The sequence below is a fragment of the Nerophis ophidion genome, linkage group LG08, assembly GCF_033978795.1.
Source record: "Nerophis ophidion isolate RoL-2023_Sa linkage group LG08, RoL_Noph_v1.0, whole genome shotgun sequence".
Classification (NCBI taxonomy): Eukaryota; Metazoa; Chordata; class Actinopteri; order Syngnathiformes; family Syngnathidae; genus Nerophis; species Nerophis ophidion.
Window position 1 is genome coordinate 73,047,933 of NC_084618.1, and position 22,377 is coordinate 73,070,309.

Genomic DNA, 22,377 nt, shown 5'->3' on the forward strand with positions numbered 1-22,377 from the left:
GTTGGCGTGTAGCGCGTCGCCTTGGCGGATGAGGTACTCCCCGGGGACACAGAAGGAGGTCTTGATGTGGAGGGAGAGCGAGCGCAGGCACCCTCGGCTGGCGCCCTTGAACACGGGCAGCTGCAGGATGTCTTTGTTCAGGTGCATGGCGATGTCGGCCCGCAGCTCGTCGGGGAAATCGTGGAGGAGCTGGAATGCAGAGGGCGACACAGCGAAATTGGAGTTTAGGGAGTGGACGGTCAACTGCTTGCCACTTTACAACTACAGTATATGTACAAACACACGTACTGTTACGCCTCCGTCAGATAGCGTTCGCCTACGCCACCTAGCGGCTGTGAGTTGGGATGACATCAAACGGAATGGGAGTCATACCTCGTTGGCGTCTATCCCGTTGTTGACCGACCACGTTGTCTGGAAGTACTCAAGCATGCGCTGCTTGAGCTGCTGAGGCAGCCCATGGACGCGGATGAAGTCCTTCAGGTCCTTCATGCGCGTGTGGTAAAGCGAGCGCCGCGAGTACATCCTCTGGATGATGGCCGTCACGTTCCCGAAGACCAGGGCGTGCATCAACGCTGGGGGAATAAAAGCAAAACAATTCAGAGTTTGTTGTAACCTGCATGTTATTCCATACGAGGCGTCCGGAATACCGCCGATGAGCATGGTGCAGATGGAGAAGATCTTCTCGGCGTCTGTGTTGGCGCACACGTTGCCAAAGCCGACACTGGTCAGGCTGCTGAGGGTGAAGTAGAGGGCGGCGATGTACGAGCTGCGCACCGACGGGCCGCCGACCGTGTTGTTGACGTAGGGCATCTCCAGGCGTTTGCCCAGCTCATGGAGCCATCCTTGGGGAAGAGAAAGGAGGACAACAGGGCGACAAGAACTAAATCATCCAGACAACAGATAAATTGTGTTATTATGTTTATCCATCCATTTTCTATCGCTTGTCCCTTTCGGGGTCACGGGTGGTGCTGGAGCCCATCTCAGCTGCATTCGGGCGGAAGTCGGTGTACACCCTGGACAAGTCGCCACCTCCTCACAGGGCCTATCTTACCTGAAAATAAATATATTTATTAACTTAAAAAACACAACCTAAATAAATTTTCATTATATTTTGCTAAAAACATCAAAAATAATTGTATTTTTAATTTGTATTTTTTATGACTCCTTATTACATCCAGCCACAGAATTATATATAAAAATAAACATATTTGAAATAATTAATTTAAAATCATCATAATAATTAATTTAAAATGATCATATTTAATTATTTTGATAATTTTTTATTTATCAACAATGTTAGCATTTTACACATTACATTTTGAAGCTCTCAAAAGCCAAGTTATGTTATATTCCTTAAGATTTATTTGAAGTAAGCAAGTTTGAAGTATCAATTATCTAAAGACAGTTTTGTTTCCATATTTTCAGGATGTAGATTTACTTCAAAAAAATATTTGATCTTTATGTTAGTATTTATTTTTTTAAATGTTTTAAATATTTTAAGAAGTATTACATGGAAAAGGAAAATAAAATATTCCACAATGTAAGGTTTACACAATTTTTGCACCAGCAATGTAAACTGTCTTTGTATCAGTATTCAAATATTAATCATGATTTATTTTTTTTAATAGGGCTACAACAATGAATGTATTATTCAACTATAAAAAAAGCATTGATTTAAATTCCGTTGCTTTGATTAATCGTTTAATGAGTGTAACTAATGAAAATTGATAAAATCCAGACCGCACGGACTGCGCAGAACTTTAAAAACGCAGACATAGTTTTTGCATGTCCGCTGCAATGGAGCAGACAAACGAGAGCGTTGATGACCTGTGTAGCGATGAACAGCGAATATTTTTATTTTTAATCATTTATTTTCTAACAATTCACACATGTTAAAAGCGAACATTCAATGATGATGTGCATTTGTTAGAAAAATAGTAATCAGCATAATCAACTATTTTCTTTCAATACGTATTAAGGCGATGAAGTGTGTTCATCTGATTATTAATCAAACTAACTAATCGATAAATTACTTGATGACTACAATAATAGATACATTGTCAAATGTAATGAAATACAATAATTGTGGGTATAAAAAAGCAGTGGTTCTCAAATGGGGGTACGCGTACCCCTGGGTGTACTTGAAGGTACGCCAAGGGGTAGGTGAATTTCTTTTTTTTTTTCATTCTAAAAATAGCAACAATTAAAATGGGTTGTACTTGTATAGCGCTTTTCTACCTTCAAGGTACTCAAAGCGCTTTGACACTACTTCCACATTTACCCATTCACACACACATTCACACACTGATGGAGGGAGCTGCCATGCAAGGCGCCAACCAGCACCCATCAGGAGCAAGGGTGAAGTGTTTTGCTCAGGACACAACGGACGTAACGAGGTTGGTACTAGGTGGGATTTGAACCAGGGACCCTGGGGTTGCGCACGGCCACTCTCCCACTGCGCCACGCCGTCCCCAATTCAAAAATCCTTTATAAATATATTTGTTGAATAATACTTCAACAAAATATGAATGTAAACTGTGAAAAGAAATACAACAGTGCAATATTCAGTGTTGACAGCTAGATTTTTTGTGGACATGTTCCATAAATATTGATGTTAAAGATTTCTTTTTTTGTGAAGAAATGTTTAGAATTAAGTTCATGAATCCAGATGGATCTCAATTACAATCCCCAAAGAGGGCACTTTAAGTTGATGATTACTTCTATGTGAAGGAATCTTTATTTAGAATTGTTTATTTTACTTGTTTATTTTTCAACAAGTTTTTAGTTATTTTTATATCTTTTTTTCCCAATTAGTTCAAGAAAGACCACCACGAGTGAGCAATATTTAGCACTGCTAAAAAATTTAATAAATCAGAAACTGATGACATAATGCTGTATTTTACTTCTTTATCTCTTTTTTTCAAGCATAAATGCTTTGCTCTGATTAGGGGGTACTTGAATTTAAAAAAATTTCACAGAGGGTACATCACTGAAAAAACGTTGAGAACTACTGTAATAGAGATACATTTTTCACATGCTGCTGAAAGCCAAAGGTCCTATTCTACTCACCTATGTCCCAGGAGTCGCTGGTCTCGATCTCCTTGCGTCCAATCATGTACCAAATGCAGGCCATCCAGTGCGCCAACAGGGCGAAAACAGACATGAGGAGAGTCAGCACCATGGCGCTGTACTGCGAGTAGCGGTCCAGTTTCTGGAGCAGGCGAAGGAGCCTCAGCAAACGTACCGTCTTGAGCAAGTGGACCAGCGAAGTCTGTTTTGGAAGAAGACATTTCAAAAAAATGAAAAAAAGGCATCCTTGACATCTGCTTGCTGGCATTACTGGTTGAAGGCAACTGACCACTGTGATGTTGAAGGCATACAGCAAGTCAAAGGGCAGAGCGGCCACCAAATCCACGAAGAACCAAGTCGTGGCGTAGTGAATGCAAATTGAGCGTGACTGGTACACCACCTGGCCTGACTGGCTCACAAATGTGGTACGGAAATTTAGGATAATGTCTGCAAGAGTGAAAACAAAACAATGAATAGTTAAATATATTTGTATTATTTAAGGTGTCATTTACAGAGATGTATTGCATATGTATAAATTGATCCATCAGCATAACTAAAAAACACACACTCACTGGCCAAAACTGTAACTGTAGGTACACCTGCACCCTCAAATGGGATCCATGAAAATAACTTACTTTTTTTATCCAGTTATTATTGGTATAGAAGTGCAATGCATCATTCAACATTTCTAATGCTTTTCCACTGTCAAGCTAAATATTACTACCAAATTTGAATAAAATGTATATTATATCATTGTTATACTAATAATAATAATTTAAAACATATAACCTAAAGTATGTGACGGCGTGGGGCATTAGGAGAGTGGCGACACGAGGGGGTCGCTGGTTCAATCCCCACCTAGTACCAATCTCGTCATGTCCGTTGTGTCCTGAGCAAGACACTTCACCCTTGCTCCTGATGGGTGCTGGTTAATGGGTGAATGTGGAAATAGTGTCAAAGCGCTTTGAGTACCTTTAAGGTAGAAAAGCGTTATACAAGTACAACCCATTTATTATTTATCATTTATGTTTTTAAATAAGATATTTAAAATATCAAAAATTGATTATAAAAAATATCTTTAATAGCTAAATGAAATAAACTAAATACATGTATTTGTAAAATTAAAAATGTATTAAATAATACTGCAATATTTTTTGCATTCGTTTTTAATGCATTTGTTTTTGCTTGCAAGTCATTTCTTACGAGTTATAAGGTTCTTTATATTTTTATCAATAATAAAAATATATGAATATAATTATAAATCAGCAAATATGTATTATGATAATAATCTAAAAATAGTAATAAAATATTGATCAATATAATAAAATTCAAAATATTGGATAATAAAACAACATAATTAATAAAACAATAAAAAAATATTAATAGAAATAATCATCTAAAAATTAAATAAGAAGAATAACATTTAAAAACATGTAATAGAATTTTCGGGACTGCAATCTTTTTAAAATATATTTGTTCAATTTAAGTAAAATAAAACCTGATTATTTGTAATTAGAGCACAATCGTTTTCAAAATTCAAAAATTAAGGCAAATAAAATCCATTTTAAATGACAATTGTCTTTGTAAAAAGATGATTTGAATTGATACATAACACATGCACGTCTGGTTACGTCAGGTTAAAAGTACAATCACGGCGTTGACAACAGTGTGTACACACTGATTCCCAGGGTGTGAGAGGAAGGAGTCACCGGGTGGCACCCAGGTGGTCCGTAGGGGGGACTACGCAGCCCATGTTGCCTGGGAATAAGAGCTCTTTCTGGGGAAAAAGGATGCTGGAGTTGCCATAGCTGGAGGCTAAAAAACAAAACTCACCGATGATGAAGAGCATTTCCACCGCAATGTCGCTCACAATGGTGGAGCGCGCCGCCGTCACTGTGTCGTGGTACGGTGTGAAGCTGACGTTGTACGGTACGGTGACGGCCACGTAGAAGGTGGCGAGGAGGATGAGCCAGTCCCACAGCGCTTTGGACACACTGTAGTGCAGCAAGATGAAGCGGGACTTCTGCACTGCCGCCACCTTGTACTCCGGTACTGAGGGCTTGTCAATGATGCTCTAAACAAAGCAGACCACATCAAGTACAATTTAATGAGATAATAATAACACATACTGCAAATTAGCCCTAAGAACTACAAATGTATGGCTGCAGATGACCACAATGTAGCCCACCGGGCATATTTCAAAAGCGAAACACGGCAAGACAACTCTTGCTTTTATTTTATGCTTTTCCCAATTATTTAGTTTTACTCATGTTGGGAAGTCAATTACAGGTAAATTGCACATTGGGGGCAGCGCCCCACTTGCTCCATCAAAAAAATAAAAAAAAATAAAAACAAACTGTGTATTTAAAGGCCTGCTGAAACCCACTACTACCGACCACGCAGTCTGATAGTTTATACATCAATGATGAAATATTAACATTGCAACACATGCCAATACGGCCTTTTTAGTTTACTAAATTGCAATTTTAAATTTCCCGCGTAGTGTCCTGTTGAAAACATCGTGGAATGCTGACGTGTACGCGGGACGTCACGGACTGTTAGGAAATATTAGCGCTGCGCACACACACAGCTAAAAGTTGTCTGCTTTAACCGCATAATTACACAGTATTTTGGACATCTGTGTTGCCGAATCTGATGCAATTTGTTCAATTAATAATGGAGAAGTCAAAGTAGAAAGATGGAGTTGGGAAACTTTAGCCTTTAACCACACAAACACACGGTGATTCTTTGTTTAAAATTCCCGGAGGTGAAACTTTACTATGGATCAAAGCGGTCAAGCAAACATGGATCCCGACCACTTGTCAACCAGCAGTTTTCGGTGAGAAAATTGTGGTAAAAAGTCGCCTCTTACCGGAGATAAGCTGAGCTGGTGCCGTCCGTCCAGCTGCCGTTGACCTCCATCAGACACTGGCCTCAATACACCCGTGGATACACCCTTCCGACTATCAGGTACTATTAAACTCACTAAAACACTAGCAACACAAAAGAAAGATAATGGATTTCCCAGCATGATCCTAGTAAATGTGACTAAAAACATCTGAATCTGTCCCAATGCAATCACGTTTTTTTTAACCTGATTATTATTATTTTTTTTTGTAGTCCGTCGCTATCAATATCCTCAAACACGAATCTTTCATCCTCGCTCAAATTAATGGGGAAATTGTCGTTTTCCCGGTCCGAATAGCTCTTTTTGTTGGATGCTCCCATCATAACAATGTGAGGAGCCATCAACGGGTAACGTCATCGTCTGCGACTTCAGGTAAAGGCAGGGCTTTTCTGTTAGCGACCAAAAGTTGCGAACTTTATCGTCGATGTTCTCTACTAAATCCTTTCAGCAAAAATACGGCAATATCGCGAAATGATCAAGTATGACACATAGAATGGACCTGCTATCCCCGTTTAAATAAAAAAATCTCATTTCAGTAGGCCTTCAACTAGATGAGGCAATTCCCGTAAGAATGAAATATGAATGTATGAATAGTTTGAATGTCGAAGAGTTTGAATTTCCAGGAAAACTGGAATTTGGTTTGAAACTTGGGAAAGTGTTGGTTTGAATGTCCAGGATGAGTGGAATGTATTGATGTTAGAATGGTTTAAATAGGTTGAAAAATGTGGGAATTGTGCAACTTGGAAAAATGTTCCATTCATTTCAATGGGAACTTCCTGGAAATTTGGGAAAAGCAGGATTTGTTTGGAAAATGGTTAACAGCATGAATGTCCTGAATGTGCTGAATTGGTTGGTGTTGGAATTGTTTAAATGGGTCAAGAAACATTAAAGTAGTAACAGTTTTTTCATTAAAATATAATATTACAGAATTTCGGGAAAACCGGGAATTTTTCTAATTCTTAAACCTTCTCGTTATTTTGTCCTGAATAAGAGGAATGATTTGACAGTGGGACGGTTGAAGTGGGTGTAGAAATGTGAAAGTAGTCATCGCATTAAAAAAGGTTGCAAATAGGGTAAGAAAAAAACAGGAATTCCTGAAAATTTGTTGAACGTATAAAAATGGTTGTTTGAATTTCCAGGATGAATTGAATGTGTTGAAGGTGGAATGGTTTGAACCGGTTGAAAAATGTGGAAATGGTAAAAGGTTGAAAAATGGATAATTAATTTAGAATGGGTAGAATGTCACTAAAAACTGGGAATTTTAGGAAATCCGGGAATGTTTGTATAATTGTTGAAAAGGAGCACACAAATACTGAAAAGGCTGAATATTTTGAAGTTGTAACAGTTTGAACCGGATAAAAAAATGTTGGCGTTGTGGAACTTTTCAAAAATGTTCAATTGGGAATTTCATGAAAATTTGGGAATTCCGGGAAAACAGAGATTTTTTTAGAAGATGTTAAAAAAATGTGAATGGTTGGTAGTGGAATTTTTCAAAACGGTAGAGAAATGTTGAAGTTTTTAATTCAGAAATGGTAGTACGGAATTCCTGTAATTTCGGGAAAACCAGGAATTTTTCCAGTTCAAAAAACAACTTTGTTATTTTGTCCTGATTAAATGGAATGCTTTGACAGTGGAACGGTTGAAGTGGGTTGAAAAATGTTGGAGGAGTAGTCAACAAAAAAAGGGTGAAAAAAGGATTTGGAAAACCAGGAATTCTGGAAATTCCTGGATTTTTTTTTAACTTGGAAAAATAATCGCTTGAATGTCCAGGATGTTGAAGGTGGAATGGTTTGAATCGGTTCAAAAAGGTGGAAATGGTGGAAATTTGAAAAATGGCCAATGCATTTTGAATGGGAAAAAATTCCTAGAAAACCTGGAATTCTGGGAAATCTGGGAATTTGTCAAGGGAAAGCCCGCCATTCCCGAATAGGCTGAACAGTTTTAAGTTGGAACGGTTTGAATTGCATGAAAAATGTGGAAGGGAGAGCGCGCCAAAATCTGGAGAAGAAAAAGAAGAATAAATAGATGAATTTTGGTGTCGAAAACCATATGTGTGAATGTTTTGGAGCATTCACACAATTATTTTAGCCTGTATTTCAGAATATCATGGAGTAGTACTTAGGCCAACTCTCTCTGTCCTTCCACTGGTTTGTGATGCAGTGGAACACTCTATCCCAAACGACTATTTCATAGAGGTTAGGGGAAACAGAACAATGCCCTATTAGCTCCTTTTGATGGCTCTTTGTTTTTTGTTTTTAAAACTTAGTTTTATGGTAGTCATAAATAACAAGTTAACTCATGTAATTAATCCAAAAAATATATCGCATTAAGCATGTACATATGCAGATTATTCAAGCAATTTATTTTGACCCTATATGCTCTTTTACCTTATCTGAAAGGGGGCATGAGTTGTTGTATGGTCAGTGATTAGGTGAATGTATGAGGTCTTTTTAAAGTTATTTTAAATTATGCAAGCAAGTGATGACTTGTGACAAATCTGATTAAAAAAATAAATAAAAATAATTTCACAGCACTACTTATTTTCTGCCATTATGTATGTGCATGTCATATATTGCATGACGTGTTCATTTTTAGTTATTATCATCTCAAGTGGTTGTTGGACAGTGTGCTCTGAGATCGGTAGGTCGTGAGTTCAAACCCCGGCTGAGTCTTTGATTGATTGATTGAAACTTTTATTAGTAAATTGCACAGTACAGTACATATTCCATACAATTGACCACTAAATGGTAATGCCCGAATAAGTTTTTCAACTTGTTTAAGTCGGGTTCCACATAAATCAATTCATGGTAATAAAAGTCCTACCAAAGACTATAAAAATGGGACCCATTACCACCCTGCTTGACACTCAGCATCAAGAGTTGGATTTGGGGGTTGAATCACCAAAATGATTCCCGAGCGCGGCCACCGCTGCTGCTCAATGCTCGTCTCACCTCTCAGGGGAGGAAATAGGGGATGGGTCAAATGCAGAGCATAATTTTACCACAACTAGTGTGTGTGTGACTATCAGTGGAACTTTAACTGAAACTTTAATTTGTCCAGGGTGTACACCGCCTTTTGCCCGAGTTGAGCTGGGATAGGCCCCAGCACTCCCCGCGACCTCGAGAGGGACAAGCGGTAGGAAATGGATGGATGAATAGGATGTGCCTGTTGCCGCTCCCTGTCCCTGTCCACAATAACAAAATTATATTATGGATTGCTCCTAGGCCTGCTATTAGGCTACAATGTTATTTCAGCAAGGGAAGTTTTTTTTCGAAAGAATCTCATGAACAATTTGTGCACATCATCCAAAAAGGACGACTGCACTGCAACTAACAGCGAAAGCTTCCAACTGCCATCAACAGCTGCTGACACTCTAATGAGTGTTCAAGCAATGTCAACAAAAGCTGCCGCTGTTTTTTTCTCTCTCTCTTTCGCTCGCTCCTTTTTAATTTGCCTTTCATCGGAGAGGTCACACAGCCCTGCCGACCTTTGGCAGGCAAACACATCCCGGTGATTAGAAAACCAAGAAGTTTGGCACTGCGGGGACGCACGAGGAAGCAGTGTCTTCCCCAAGCTCATCAGTGTGGTTAAAAACATACAGTACATCTCCCGGTCGGCTGTGATAAGTCATTTAAAGGACTCAAAAATGTAAATTATGCAAAGAGTGGCAGTCAATATCAGAAATGAACTGTGCAGTTGGCACCAATGCATTAAACATTTGCAAAAGTCTGTTTTGATTGTCAGATATGTGCAGTTTACTGTGGAAGAGCAATTTTTACCTGTGTTTTTATGGCTATTAAAAGATCAGCGGCGCACCAACACTTACTTGTACTGTAAGTAAAGTGAAAGAACCACGGAGGAGGGAACAAAGGCGTAGGAAAATAGAACTGTGGTAGGAGGATGGATGTGCGGGTCAGACTTTTGAGACTCAGCGGTCCATTCAAGGTAGTTCTATCTGAATGTAAAAGTACTCTTATGTTATACAGTGCGTAGACGGGCCGCAATACAGACAAACAGTAATAATAATGTGGTAAATCGTATATATGATATTTATCGGATTCATTTAATAGGGTGTTTTTTTCCAATATGATTTGTCGAAGTTTATATAAATATATCTATATACACAGTATGTATATAAATACATATATATGTGTGTATATATATCTATATATATATATCTTTATATATATATATATAGGGTATATATATATATATATATGTATATATATTATATATATACACACACACACATATACGTATATATACATATACAGTATATACACATATATACATATATATGTAAATATATATACACACATATATATATATATATATACATATACACAAACACACACACATATATATATCATATATATATACATATGATATATATACATATATATATATACACACACACACACACACACACGTATATATATATATATATATATACATATATATATACACACACACGTATATATATATATATATATAAACACCCACTGATATGTTGAGATATATATATATATATATATATATATATATATATATATATATATATATATATATATATATATATATATATATATATATATATATATATATATATATATAACAAAGGGCTGCACAAGCCACAACAACATCCTCGGCTCAGATCCCACATTAGGGCAAGGAAAAACTCAACCCAATGGGACAATGAGAAACCTTGGAGGGGACCGCAGATGTGGGGACCCCCTCCCTGGGCGACCGCTGCAATAGACGTCGACCTTCCCAAACTAAATTCTATTCCATAAACCCCTCTCTTGTAGAAACTTCACTAAAATTGTTTCATTGCTGCCCAGCACACCTTTGAAAGTAAGCTCCTCCTTTCCATGTCTTCTAACTTCCTGTCTTAGTGTTCTCCTTTCTGTAATGTGTTTTCCACAATGAATAATTGATTGTATGCACCAATAACTCAATTGCATTGCAGCTGTCAAATAATCCTGTTGGTGTCCTAATCTAAAACTTTATATGATTCCTTCCTTTGTTATGCTCCACCTTACAATTCTTCCCGCTTTTACTTTGTTTTGTATTGCAATGCAAATATCTTCCTATTTTAATTAATAATTTGGTCTCCGCCTTACTTTAAAGCAATCCGGGATATGCATTTCAATGGACAGTGATAATATATAATACCTAATTATACCGAGGATGTCGTGGTGGTTTGTGCAGCCCTTTGAGACACTAGTGATTTAGGGCTATATAAGTAAACATTGATTGATTGATTGATAATTATGATACATGAAATTATGATATTATTCTACACTGAAATGTTTTGTTGGTTGAGAGAAAAAAATTTATAGCAAATGCATATATTTTTAAGTGTACTATGATTATGTAGTTATTTATACATATTTACTGTATATTTGTGTTTTTGTTGTATTTTAAAGTAGAATGGTGATTGTCAGCGAGCTAAAAAATATGACATTAAACCGTCTGGCTGCTGTTTCTGTTTCCGTGTGTGTCAAGCAGAATTATCATGGACACCTTTGTTGCGTTTGTCAGGCGGCGAGATGTTACCGGTTGTGTTTGGAATCAATTAGCGCCTTCAACTGGCGATGTCTGGTGTCAAAGTGGGAAAAGTTGACAGTGAGAAGACGTGAGTGATACTTTATGTGTGAACGGTGTGAATATACTGTTTTTATTCTACCTCTGAATGAGTCGAGGGTGCACATTGGAGAAAAAGGTAAAAAAAAAAAATAAAAAAAAGGAAGAACAGTGCTTTCATGCAGGGAATAATATTTGAATAATGAATGTGAGTCTCTGTTTTGACATTTTTGGCATATGTGCTGTCCTCAGAGGGCAAGCATCATTTATTGGTTGGATGCGTGATTGTGTGAGTGTGTGTGACAGTGTGTGTGTGTGTGTGTGTGTGTGTGTTTGTGCGGGGGGTGGTGGTGATGCTTGGCATCTGTAAACGGGATTAAAAGCAGACAAGGAAAGGGAGGTGGATCACGTTGATGCCCATAAGGGACGCCACCACACAGAAGCAACCACGCAGCTTAAGATAGGAGAATGCATCTCATTTGCATATTCAAATTATTTCAATTGATTTATGACTTTTTTTGTATTCAAATGTTTGAGGACCAACAGCCACATTAAAACACTATGCACAAAGCAAACTAGAACCGTCTACCCAAAAATTATTCTCAACAAAAGAGGAAAAATATGTTAGCGTAAATATTACCGGTACATACATTTTTTGTATGCAAGCAAGACACTTAAGACCTTTAGCATATCGGTATGTGGAATTAAATTATGAAATGGCTTAAGCAAAAAAATCTAACATGCACTAATATGAGTTTAAGAAATTGTTCAAAGTGTTAACAAAGTACAAGGAGGAGGAGTACTGATAGAAATCTTGAACCTGAATGATGAAAGACACATATCACATATTTAGTGAATTATGTCAACTACACAGTAAATTAACTACCTATTCATGTGAACTGTATTGCCATTTATTTATTTAATAATTCATTGTTGTGTTAAAGATCATAAAAAGGAAGTGAACAGTGGTGATATAAATAATTTCCAGAAAAGAAAGGCGTAGAATTAAATAAGCTCTGCTTTTTCCTACTCCTTCTCAGACTCGTTGGAATGTGAAACTATAAACATGTGATGTAAACATTGTAACTAAAAACATGTTCAAAACACATCACTATGTCATTATTCATATATTTTATTACTCATGTGTTGTGGTGGGTTTATTTCCTTCTCTTTTCGCCTTATTTTTTTTAACATGTCTAATATAAATATTTCCAAACACAAATATGTATTTACCACCGGCTGACAAGGAACTAAAACAATGTACCGAAATAAGAAACAGTTTAAGCATATGTTGGTTACAAGGTATAACAATACCGTTTGATATAATTTATCTTGATTTCATTCATTCATTATTATTTTAATAGGTATTGCTAAGACTATATGCTGAATCAGTTTCTCCAGCATTAAAGTTGTCCTTCATTTATCGCTGTAAATTGATTCCAGACATGACAGCCATGAACGTATTTCCGCTAAGTAGGAATTATTATTAACTCCAAGTCGCATATTTTAATAGCAAGAGCATAAAAAAACTGTTTACGACCTAAGTACGTTTTTTCAACATTATGAGAGCCTTTTGAGACATGATGTAACACCATTTAGTTCTTATACTCTTATTCTAGCATAGTAATGCTGGCTGAGACTGCGCCAGTCCGTGGCCACGGTTTTGAACAGCACGCTCTGATTGCTTTGGTCTCATCTATTGGCCAATACTACCGTAGTATTGATATTTTTCGTTTATTTCGGTAATTTGTACGCTTGAAAATGCTTAAATTGGGACCAAAAATTGTAGCATAACAAAAAAATTAAGATTAAAATATTTTTAAAAATGTGGTAAAGCCACAGTATTTGAGGTGTTGAGAGACAACTCTATACCAGGTGGGTCCAAAGTACGGCTCAGGAGCTATTTTAGGCACGCAGAATAAATTTTAATGCATGTATTTTGTACTATAATATTAATAAGATTATTATTACATTACAAACTCTTTGCTCTGTCACATTTAATACAAAAGCTAAGCAGTCAATGCTTTCTTCTAATATCTTATACATCGATATATATTGACATGCAGTATATTGTCCTATGCTGGATTGATTTTAGCACCTTTAACGTACACAATGTTGGTAGCCGATCACATATTTTCTTTTTTCTCTATAGTGGGTAGTATCACAATGTTTTTGTCTTCTTTTCAAACTCCTGTATTTGTTTATTTATATTTAACCTATTTATTTTATTTTCCTCAGTTTAATTATTTATTTTTTAATATGTTTACAAATGTATTTTTCTTTGCATCTTTTATTTTTTTCCTTTGGAAAAGGTTTGGCTCATGTTACAATATTTTTGTCTTCGTTTTAGACTCATGTAATTGTTTATTTATATTTAACCTATTTATTTTATTTTCCTCTGTTTATTATTATTATTTTTTTACATTTACTGATTTATTTTTCTTTGTATCTTTTCTTTTCTTTTCCATTGGAAAATGTTTGAGTTATGTTACAATGTTTTTGTTAGGGTTTGTTGATCCCCTGTATTTATTTCTTTGTTTACCTTTAATCTGTTTTTACTTAGTTTATTTAATTACAATTTCTACTGATTTATTTCCAAAATGTTTTCAACACTTCTGTTTATATACTTGTTGGAAAAAAAATGTTCACAATATTTTTACTTATAAAATCGTAAGCATTTGGTGACACAGCAACTGTATAGTGTATTATTGCATTCATGATTGTAGTGTCCATTTTGGATAATGACAAGCGCCAAGAAAACGGAATCTTTCAGTGGACTTAAAAATAGCAAAGCCATTTGATGAATGGTCCTTTGAGATAAGCCACATTGGGAATGTGGGTCAAGAAGACTTCACCTCGCGTTTTCTTTTGGAAAACAAAAGTGATTGGATCAAGTTGATGACAAAAGATAGTAGTACTCACACTGCCCAGGTTGACGTCCCCTTTGCCCCCGCTGGAGAAGTGGTTAGTGAGTTGGTACAACATGGTGCGCCCTCGCTTCCTGGCCTCGCTCAGGTGAGAGCTGCCCTTCCGCCTGCGCCGCTTGTCCTCTGAAACTAGTACACAAGCACACAAGGATTTTTAAAACCTTAAGAGTTCTTCAAAAAATCCCACTTGTTCCTCTTTCCCACTGCATGTTTGACTTCAAATTAGGTGTAGTTCGGTAGCTGCGCGGCATTCTCCCACTCAATTTTAAGTCTGTCGTTCCACGCCTTCATCCAAGATGCGCACTTTGGGTGAAGCAAGCCTTAAAAGAACTGTATTTTCCGGACTATAATGCGCACTTTAAATCCTTTCATTTTCTCAAAACTCGACATTGCCCCGTAATACCCGGTGCGCCTAACGTCGGAAAAATTGTGGTTGTGCCTACCGACCTCGAAACTATTTTATTTGGTACATAGTGATATAAGTGTGACAAGTAAATGGCAGTCACACATAAGAGATACGTGTCGACTGCAATGTGACTCAAGTAAAAAACACCAACATTTTATATGTTCTATTGAAACTATAGTACATTACACATAGTGCTAAAAAATCTATCAAAATGTTTTAGTACCACTTTGGTAAGCTATGAAGCTGCACAGCTAAATGGCTTGTACTGTGCTTCAACATACGATTATTATTATGGTGTTTGTATAAGGCAAGAAATATTATCTGGTGTTTTGTTTCGCAATGTTACGCAAAAGCAACTTTTCTTACCTACTGGTACCTGTTGATGTGTATTTGGGATCTGCATAAGTCCTGAAAATTTGCGCAGGTCCGCCCTTGTAGTCCGTAGGTACACCGTCGTTGTTAAGCTTCTTCTTTTTCGTCTTGTCAACCTCCACTGTTGCCATTTCTAATATAAAGTAGTGTAAAGTTCTAATATCTGTCAGTAAAATCGCCATGAAAGCACTAAAACATACTGGTGTAGTGAGTTTACATTATTCACCCAAGGAACTTTAGTTATTAGACAGTTCCCGTAGGAAGGTTCTTCACGGGACACATTTCCGGTGTTGTTATTGCATTAGTGAGCCACGAATGAGGAGATGCTGCTCCGCTATTGATTTAAGTATTGTCTGAATGTCATTAAAACAGTGAGTTCCATCTTTTAACACTTCTTCCAAACCCGTCCTTGCACACTACACCACTACAACAAAGATGAGAGAGAAAAGACGATGCCGAAGGTGAGCCACGTAGATGAGACCGCCCACAAAACGGCGCATCCTGAAGCAACTGTCAGAAAGCGGCTTGAAGAGGATCTGTAAAACATAATTTATGCAACATTTTGACCAAAGAACCACCATTACATGTTATGTAGACCACAAGGAAGAGCTTTACATTTAGAAAAAAAAAAATAATGTGACCCCTTTAATGCGGCCTTTAATCCGGTGCGCCTTTTGTATGAAAAAAAACCTGACTAGACCCGCTCATCGGCATTGCGCATTATAAACCAGTGCGCCTTATGGTCCGTAAAATACGGTAGGCGTTTCCTGTCAAATCTGGCCTTCCGCGTATTCTTACGCTTTATACTTACCGTATTTTTCGGATTATAAATCGCAGATTTATTCATAGTTTGGCCGGGGGTGCGACATACATTCCGAAGCGACTTATGTGTGAAATTATTAACACATTACCGGAAAATATTAAATAATATTGTTTATCTCATTCATTGAAGAGACGAAGAAAATGTCAGCAACCGTCACACACACGTCAGCAATCGCCACACACACGTCAACCAATAAGAATTCGGCGGGGGAGGGTCATGGAAGAAGTGCATTGTGGGTCATGGGAAGCTAACTGCTATATGCTATATGCTACTGCCGTAGCTATTAACATGGATCATTTCAACGTTGGTGGCAACTTATAAAAACTGAGAAGTGCTGAACAAAAATAGCACCGAAAAGGAAATCATTTAATGCAGATTACAAGCTGGACGTAGTGAAATATGCAGCAGAAAACGACAAGAGGAAGTGGCGCCTACCTTTGGAGTTGCCAGAGTTGTTTAGAAGCGACATCAAGGAAGAAGATTTAATGGGATTTATCGATTAGGAGTGACAGATTGTTTGGTAAACGTATAGCATGTTCTATATGTTATAGTTATTTGAATGACTCTTACCATAATATGTTACGTTAACATAGCAGGCACCTTCTCGGTTGGTTATTTATGCGTCATATAACGTCATTTGATTTTATCAAATACATTTCCCCCAAAAATGCGACTTATACTCCAGTGCGACGTATATATGTTTTTTTCCTTCTTTATTATGCATTTTCGGCCGGTGCGACGTATACTCCGGAGCGATTTATAATCCGAAAAATACGGTACAAACTTTTGTTCTTATGCACCTATGAAGGCTGTACTAAGTCCAACGCCCCAAGAACATGAAACAAGATATTGTTTTGGATGCAGTATACACCACAGATAAATAAAATAATAGAAGAAAAAATATATATCATATATCAGTCGTGTTTGACGGACAATTATATGCAATGGGAGGGTGATCATTGAACTATGTGACTATTCCATAGAAAATATATAAATAATGTAGCTTCTAGCAAATGATTTTTTCACAGTTAATATATAAAACTGCCATGTTTCCCCCGCACACAAACAACTGTGTACTAAGCCCCTCTGACGCTTCTCAGCTTTACAAACATTTGTACTCAGCAAAACTCTTAACATCACAAAAAGTTTTTATGATGAAAGAAATAAAGTTTCATCTACAGAATATTATTCACATTCAGCCAGGAAGAAGAAGCCGTTGAGGCGTGTATACACACACTACATCACCATGGCGACACACATTCACATGACAAAGACACAGCCTTTAAAGATTTAAAGTGTTATCATTTTCATGGATTTCAATGACACTCACAAGTAAAAGCACGTAAAAAAATACAGAATAGTACCCTTGGCACAACCTTCGGAACGAGAACCACCGACAAAACCAAAACACGTGTCCTGCATTTACTGTACTTTTATATTACCCGAGAGAAAAATAAGATCAGCAAAGTGTAGATTATGGATTTTAATATTGCACAACGGCAGGGTAAGCTAACGCTAGCATCCTCTAATGTTCCAATGATGAATCTGAGCAACCAGAAGAAGCTTATTGGTTGGGAACGCTGGGCTGACTGGGTGCGAAAAAGGACCTGATTGTAACAGAAAAAAGTTGGGAGTTTTTTTTTTTGGAAGGCCTACCTTCTCTCCTGCTGTTGTGATGACTTTTCCCATGGCTGTCCGTTATGTCTTTGAACGAGAAGAGGAAGAGAACCATCTCGCCCTTCTCGTTCTTTATAGGCACAATGTCCAAAAGACACCAGAAGGCTACACCTGCAATGGGGACAAAACATCTTACTTTCTAAAAATATAGCCAGGCATGGGTATGTGGATGATTGTGCACCAGGGAGAGCGTGGAGGCGTCATGTTGTAAGTCAGTGTGCGGTGCGCTCATTAGAGAGTGTGTCGACAGTGTCGTCTGCCACCAAGCCTCCCACTGAGTCCCTCGTGTGCATGATGCAGACATATTGTGTACTGCACACGCGAGAGTTATTCCAAACATATTTTCTTGGACCGTGTCGCACGACAAAACAGTCACAAAACCAAAATATGTTTGTTTTTTTTAACTTGCATCTGATTCTTAAAATTGTCGCAGGTTTGTGTTAGCTGATTTTTAAAGGCAATTTAGACACTAATTGCATCATAAAATTGTTTAAAAGCATTGGAATAAAGCCCTATTTTCTATCGCTGTACCGGGGGTCAGCAACCTGCAGCTCTTTAGGGCTGCCCTAGTGGCTCCCTGGAGCATTTTTAAAAAAGGATTGAAACTGGAAAAAGATGAGGGAAATTGTTTTTGTTTTGTTTTAGTATGTTTTTTGTCTGACGACGAACATGACACAAACCTTCCCAAATGTTAGAAAGCCCAGTTTAATGTGTGTGTATGCTTCAGTGACGAGAGCATTTGGTGACCGCCGTTTTGTCCTACTAACTTCGGCAGTTATTGAACTCACCATAGTGTGTACTGTGACACAACAGTTTGTTTACATGCAAATCTTCCACTCCTTTTTTGTCTCGTTTTGTCCACCAAACGTTTTATGCTGGGTGTGAATGCACAAAGGTGAGCTTTGTTGATGTTATTGACTTGTTGGAGTGCTAATCAGGCATATTTGGTCACTGCATGACTGCAAGCTAATCGATGCTAACATGCTATTTAGGCTAGCTGTATGTACATATTGCATCATTATGCCTCATTTGTAGGTATATTCGAGCTCATTTAATATCCTTTACTTTTATCCTCATTGTACATAATTTATATTTGCATGTCTCATGACACATTATCTTTATGTAATATTGGCTGCATTACAGATATTGTTGTTTGTGTCCCATACTGTTCTAGACCAGTGGTTCTCAAATGGGGGTATGCGTACCCCTGGGGGTACTTGAAGGTATGCCAAGGGGTACGTGAGATTTTTTTTTTAATATTCTAAAAATAGCAACAATTAAAACATCCTTTATAAATATATTCATTGAATAATACTTCAACAAAATATGAATGTAAGTTCATAAACTCCATCCATCCATTTTTTACCGTTTATTCCCTTTGAAGTTGCGGGGGCGCTGGTGCCTATTTCAGCTGCAATATTCAGTGTTGACAGCTAGATTTTTTGTGGAAATGTCCATAAATATTGATGTTAAAGATCTATTTTTTTGTGAAGAAATGTTTACAATTAAGTTCATGCAAAGACATGCACCTGGAGATAGGTTGATTGACAACACTAACTTGGCCATAGTGCGTGAATGTGAGTGTGGGTGTTGTCTATCTGTGTTGGCCCTGCGATGAGGTGGCAACTTGTCCAGGGTGTACACCGCCTTCCGCCCGATTGTAGCTGAGATAGGCGCCAGCGCCCCCCGCGACCCCAAAAGGGAATAAGCGGTAGGAAATGGATGGAAAAAATGGAAGTTCATGCATCAAATTGGTTATCTATTACAATCCCCAAAGAGGGCACTTTAAGTTGATGATTACTTCTATGTGTAGAAATCTTTATTTATAATTGAATCACTTGTTTATTTTTCAACACGTTTTTAGTTATTTTTATATCTTTTTTTCCAAATAGTTCAAGAAAGACCACTACAAATGAGCAATATTTTGCACTGTTATACATTTTAAAACTGATGACATAGTGCTGTATTTTACTTCTTTATCTCTTTTTTTCAACCAAAAATGCTTTGCTCTGATTAGGGGGTACTAGAATTAAAAAAATGTTCACAGGGGGTACATCACTGAAAAAAGGTTGTGAACCACTGATATAGACCACATCAAACATTACCTAGTTTGCCAAAGATTGTAATAAATCTATTAAAAGAAGACTGCCTGCCGTGTCCTTTAACTTGGACACACACATCGATACCTTTGGTCATTAAAAGTCAGTAATTGCCAGGATTTATCTCACCTTCTGAGTAGCCACCGATTTACTAATGGTTTCTAATGTTGTAAAAATGTGTAGAATAAATTAATTTCAACATTTCTGTCAACGAAGATTTGTTTCAGCCTGCGACACATAGCCATTTTGATAGTAGACTATTATAGCTAGTATGGTCACTTGTCATGTGTTGCCTTCATTATAACACTTATATACAGCTTTTCATTTTTTTTGCGGCTCCAGACATATTTTTTTTTTGTATTTTTGGTCCAAAATAAGCTCTTTCAACATTGGGGTTGCCGAGCCCTAATCTATACAAATGTTTCAACCTTGGTGAAGGTCTGAATTAATGTATTCTAATATTTGTATTTCAAATTTTTTTTTTCTATTTTAAAGAATTTATTCCGTTTTTAACAGCGTGGATTGTGAATAATTCAAATAAATACCTTTTTTTTCCCGTTCCTATGAATGTTAAACTTTGGTTTCCCCTCATTATTTTTAATCAATATAAAACCACAATTGTCCTTTTTGCTATTTATAAGAGTTACTTTTGAATATTCCCTTTTTTTAATGTATATAATAATATTTCTCCCCCTCTTCTTACTGATATTTACCAGGAAATGATAACTTTTTAAATCCATATATTTTGTTATAGATTCTTGGATTTTTAACATTTACATTCTATTTTTTTCTTTGACTCATTTAAAAAATATATTCTATTTAATATTGTATTTTTTTAAACAAAGCGAGCACAGAATTATATTTTCCTGAATTTTTCTTTTTTTACACCATTTTGTTTTGGAGAAAGGTATAGCAAAAATGACACAAGAGTTATAGCAAGCACTTAAAGCCATTTCTACGAATTACATCATTCTCCCACAGAACAGCGCTACCTTGGCATGAAGTAGGCGTTACATCAAAAATGTGCATTCAAGACACATAATTCATCACAGGAGCTGAAATAATGACACTCACTTCGGCTATATCAATTAAACAGGCCTAGAACTGCAATAATATTTCATATTTTGCTGTTTGCGCACCACGCACCGTTCTTCCTGAAGAATTGCACCTCGCCCTGGTACTCCTCTCGGCCCTCCAGAGCCTTTTCCATCTGCTGGGCCACGTGCTCGCTGGTGTCGGCGCCGTACAGGAAGCGGCAGCTGCAGTTCTTCTGCATGACCTCGGTGCGAGTAAAGCCCGTCAGCTCGCAGAAGCCGTCCGAGCAGTAGACGATGGGGTAGCCGCGGTGGCCCTGAGCGTTGCCTAATAGGAAGTTACTGTCTGTCAGGAGGGAGGAAGTGAAATAAATGGGATGAGAGTGGAAAAAACATACAATACAAATGAAATAAGTAGGTTCACTAAAGTGATCTTCCCTGGAAAAGAGACAAAACCAGCAACAGACGGCATGAAAATGCTGTTTTGTCATCGTAAGGGGATTACAACATATAATTTTAAAAACAATCATTCATTAAAAAAGGCAGCAATAAAGCGAGTATTATTATTTTTCTGCAGTGCATTAGTGTGATAAGCAAAAATAACAAAGGCTTTTATCCGAATGAACAGCATTACATTATGAGCAATACACACAAAAACATGCTAAATAAGCAGTCTTAGGAAAATTACTTTTTAATTGATTACAGTTACTTGTTACTTTCAAAAAACAGTAATTGAACTACTAATGGAATTATTATTTAAGAGATGGTCAATCTACAACGACATTTTATGCTTTTAAAAAACAACTGAAGTCCACTTTGGTCTGAAGTGAATTATGATATTGATAGTTATTGTATGTGGTATGTATTACATGTGACTTGTCTATTTTTTATTTTTATTATTATTTTTGCTGCTGTGGAAATTGCAACGTTTTAGGACAGGTGTCTTTACAAAGTCTAAGGGTCTTTTTAACCTGTCACACACATACTGTATTTTTGCTTTATTAATTACTAATTGTTATTAATACCTGATAAATCGATATCTAGTGTTATGCAGTATATTGGCCTAAACTGGAATGATTTTAGTATTTTTAACGCACAAAATATAGGTAGCCCATCCCATATTTTCTTTTTTCTGTATAGTTGGTAGTATCTGTAGAGCAGGGGTCACCAACCTTTTTGAAACCAAGAGCTACTTCTTGGGTACTGATTAATGCGAAGGGCTACCAGTTTGATACACAATAAAATAAATTGCAAGATATAGCCAATTTGCTCAATTTACCTTTAATAAATAAATCTATTTATATATAAAAAATGGGTATTTCTGTCTGTCATTCTGTCGTACATTTTTTTTCCTTTTACAGAAGGTTTTTTTGTAGAGAATACATTATGAAAAAAACCCTTAATTGAACGGTTTAAAAGAGGAGGAAACACACAAAAAAATTAAAATTTTATTTTGAAACTTAGTTTAATCTTCAA

The 22,377-nt window shown here is 36.9% G+C and overlaps 1 protein-coding gene across 1 annotated transcript in view; it reads right to left on the reverse strand.

The window, feature by feature from the left end:
• The window catches only part of LOC133558355 (potassium voltage-gated channel subfamily H member 4-like), a 75,741-nt gene that overhangs the window by 32,942 nt on the left and 20,422 nt on the right, over positions 1–22,377 (reverse strand). The window contains exons 5-12 of the mRNA XM_061909669.1: positions 21,014–21,247; positions 17,748–17,879; positions 14,486–14,619; positions 4,903–5,143; positions 3,070–3,516; positions 648–842; positions 373–572; positions 1–189 (exon numbers count right to left, since the gene is read on the reverse strand). The exon at positions 1–189 is cut by the window's left edge and continues 61 nt beyond it. Of these exons, the coding sequence (XP_061765653.1) occupies positions 1–189; positions 373–572; positions 648–842; positions 3,070–3,516; positions 4,903–5,143; positions 14,486–14,619; positions 17,748–17,879; positions 21,014–21,247 (1,772 nt within the window). The remainder of the gene's footprint in view (positions 190–372; positions 573–647; positions 843–3,069; positions 3,517–4,902; positions 5,144–14,485; positions 14,620–17,747; positions 17,880–21,013; positions 21,248–22,377) is intronic.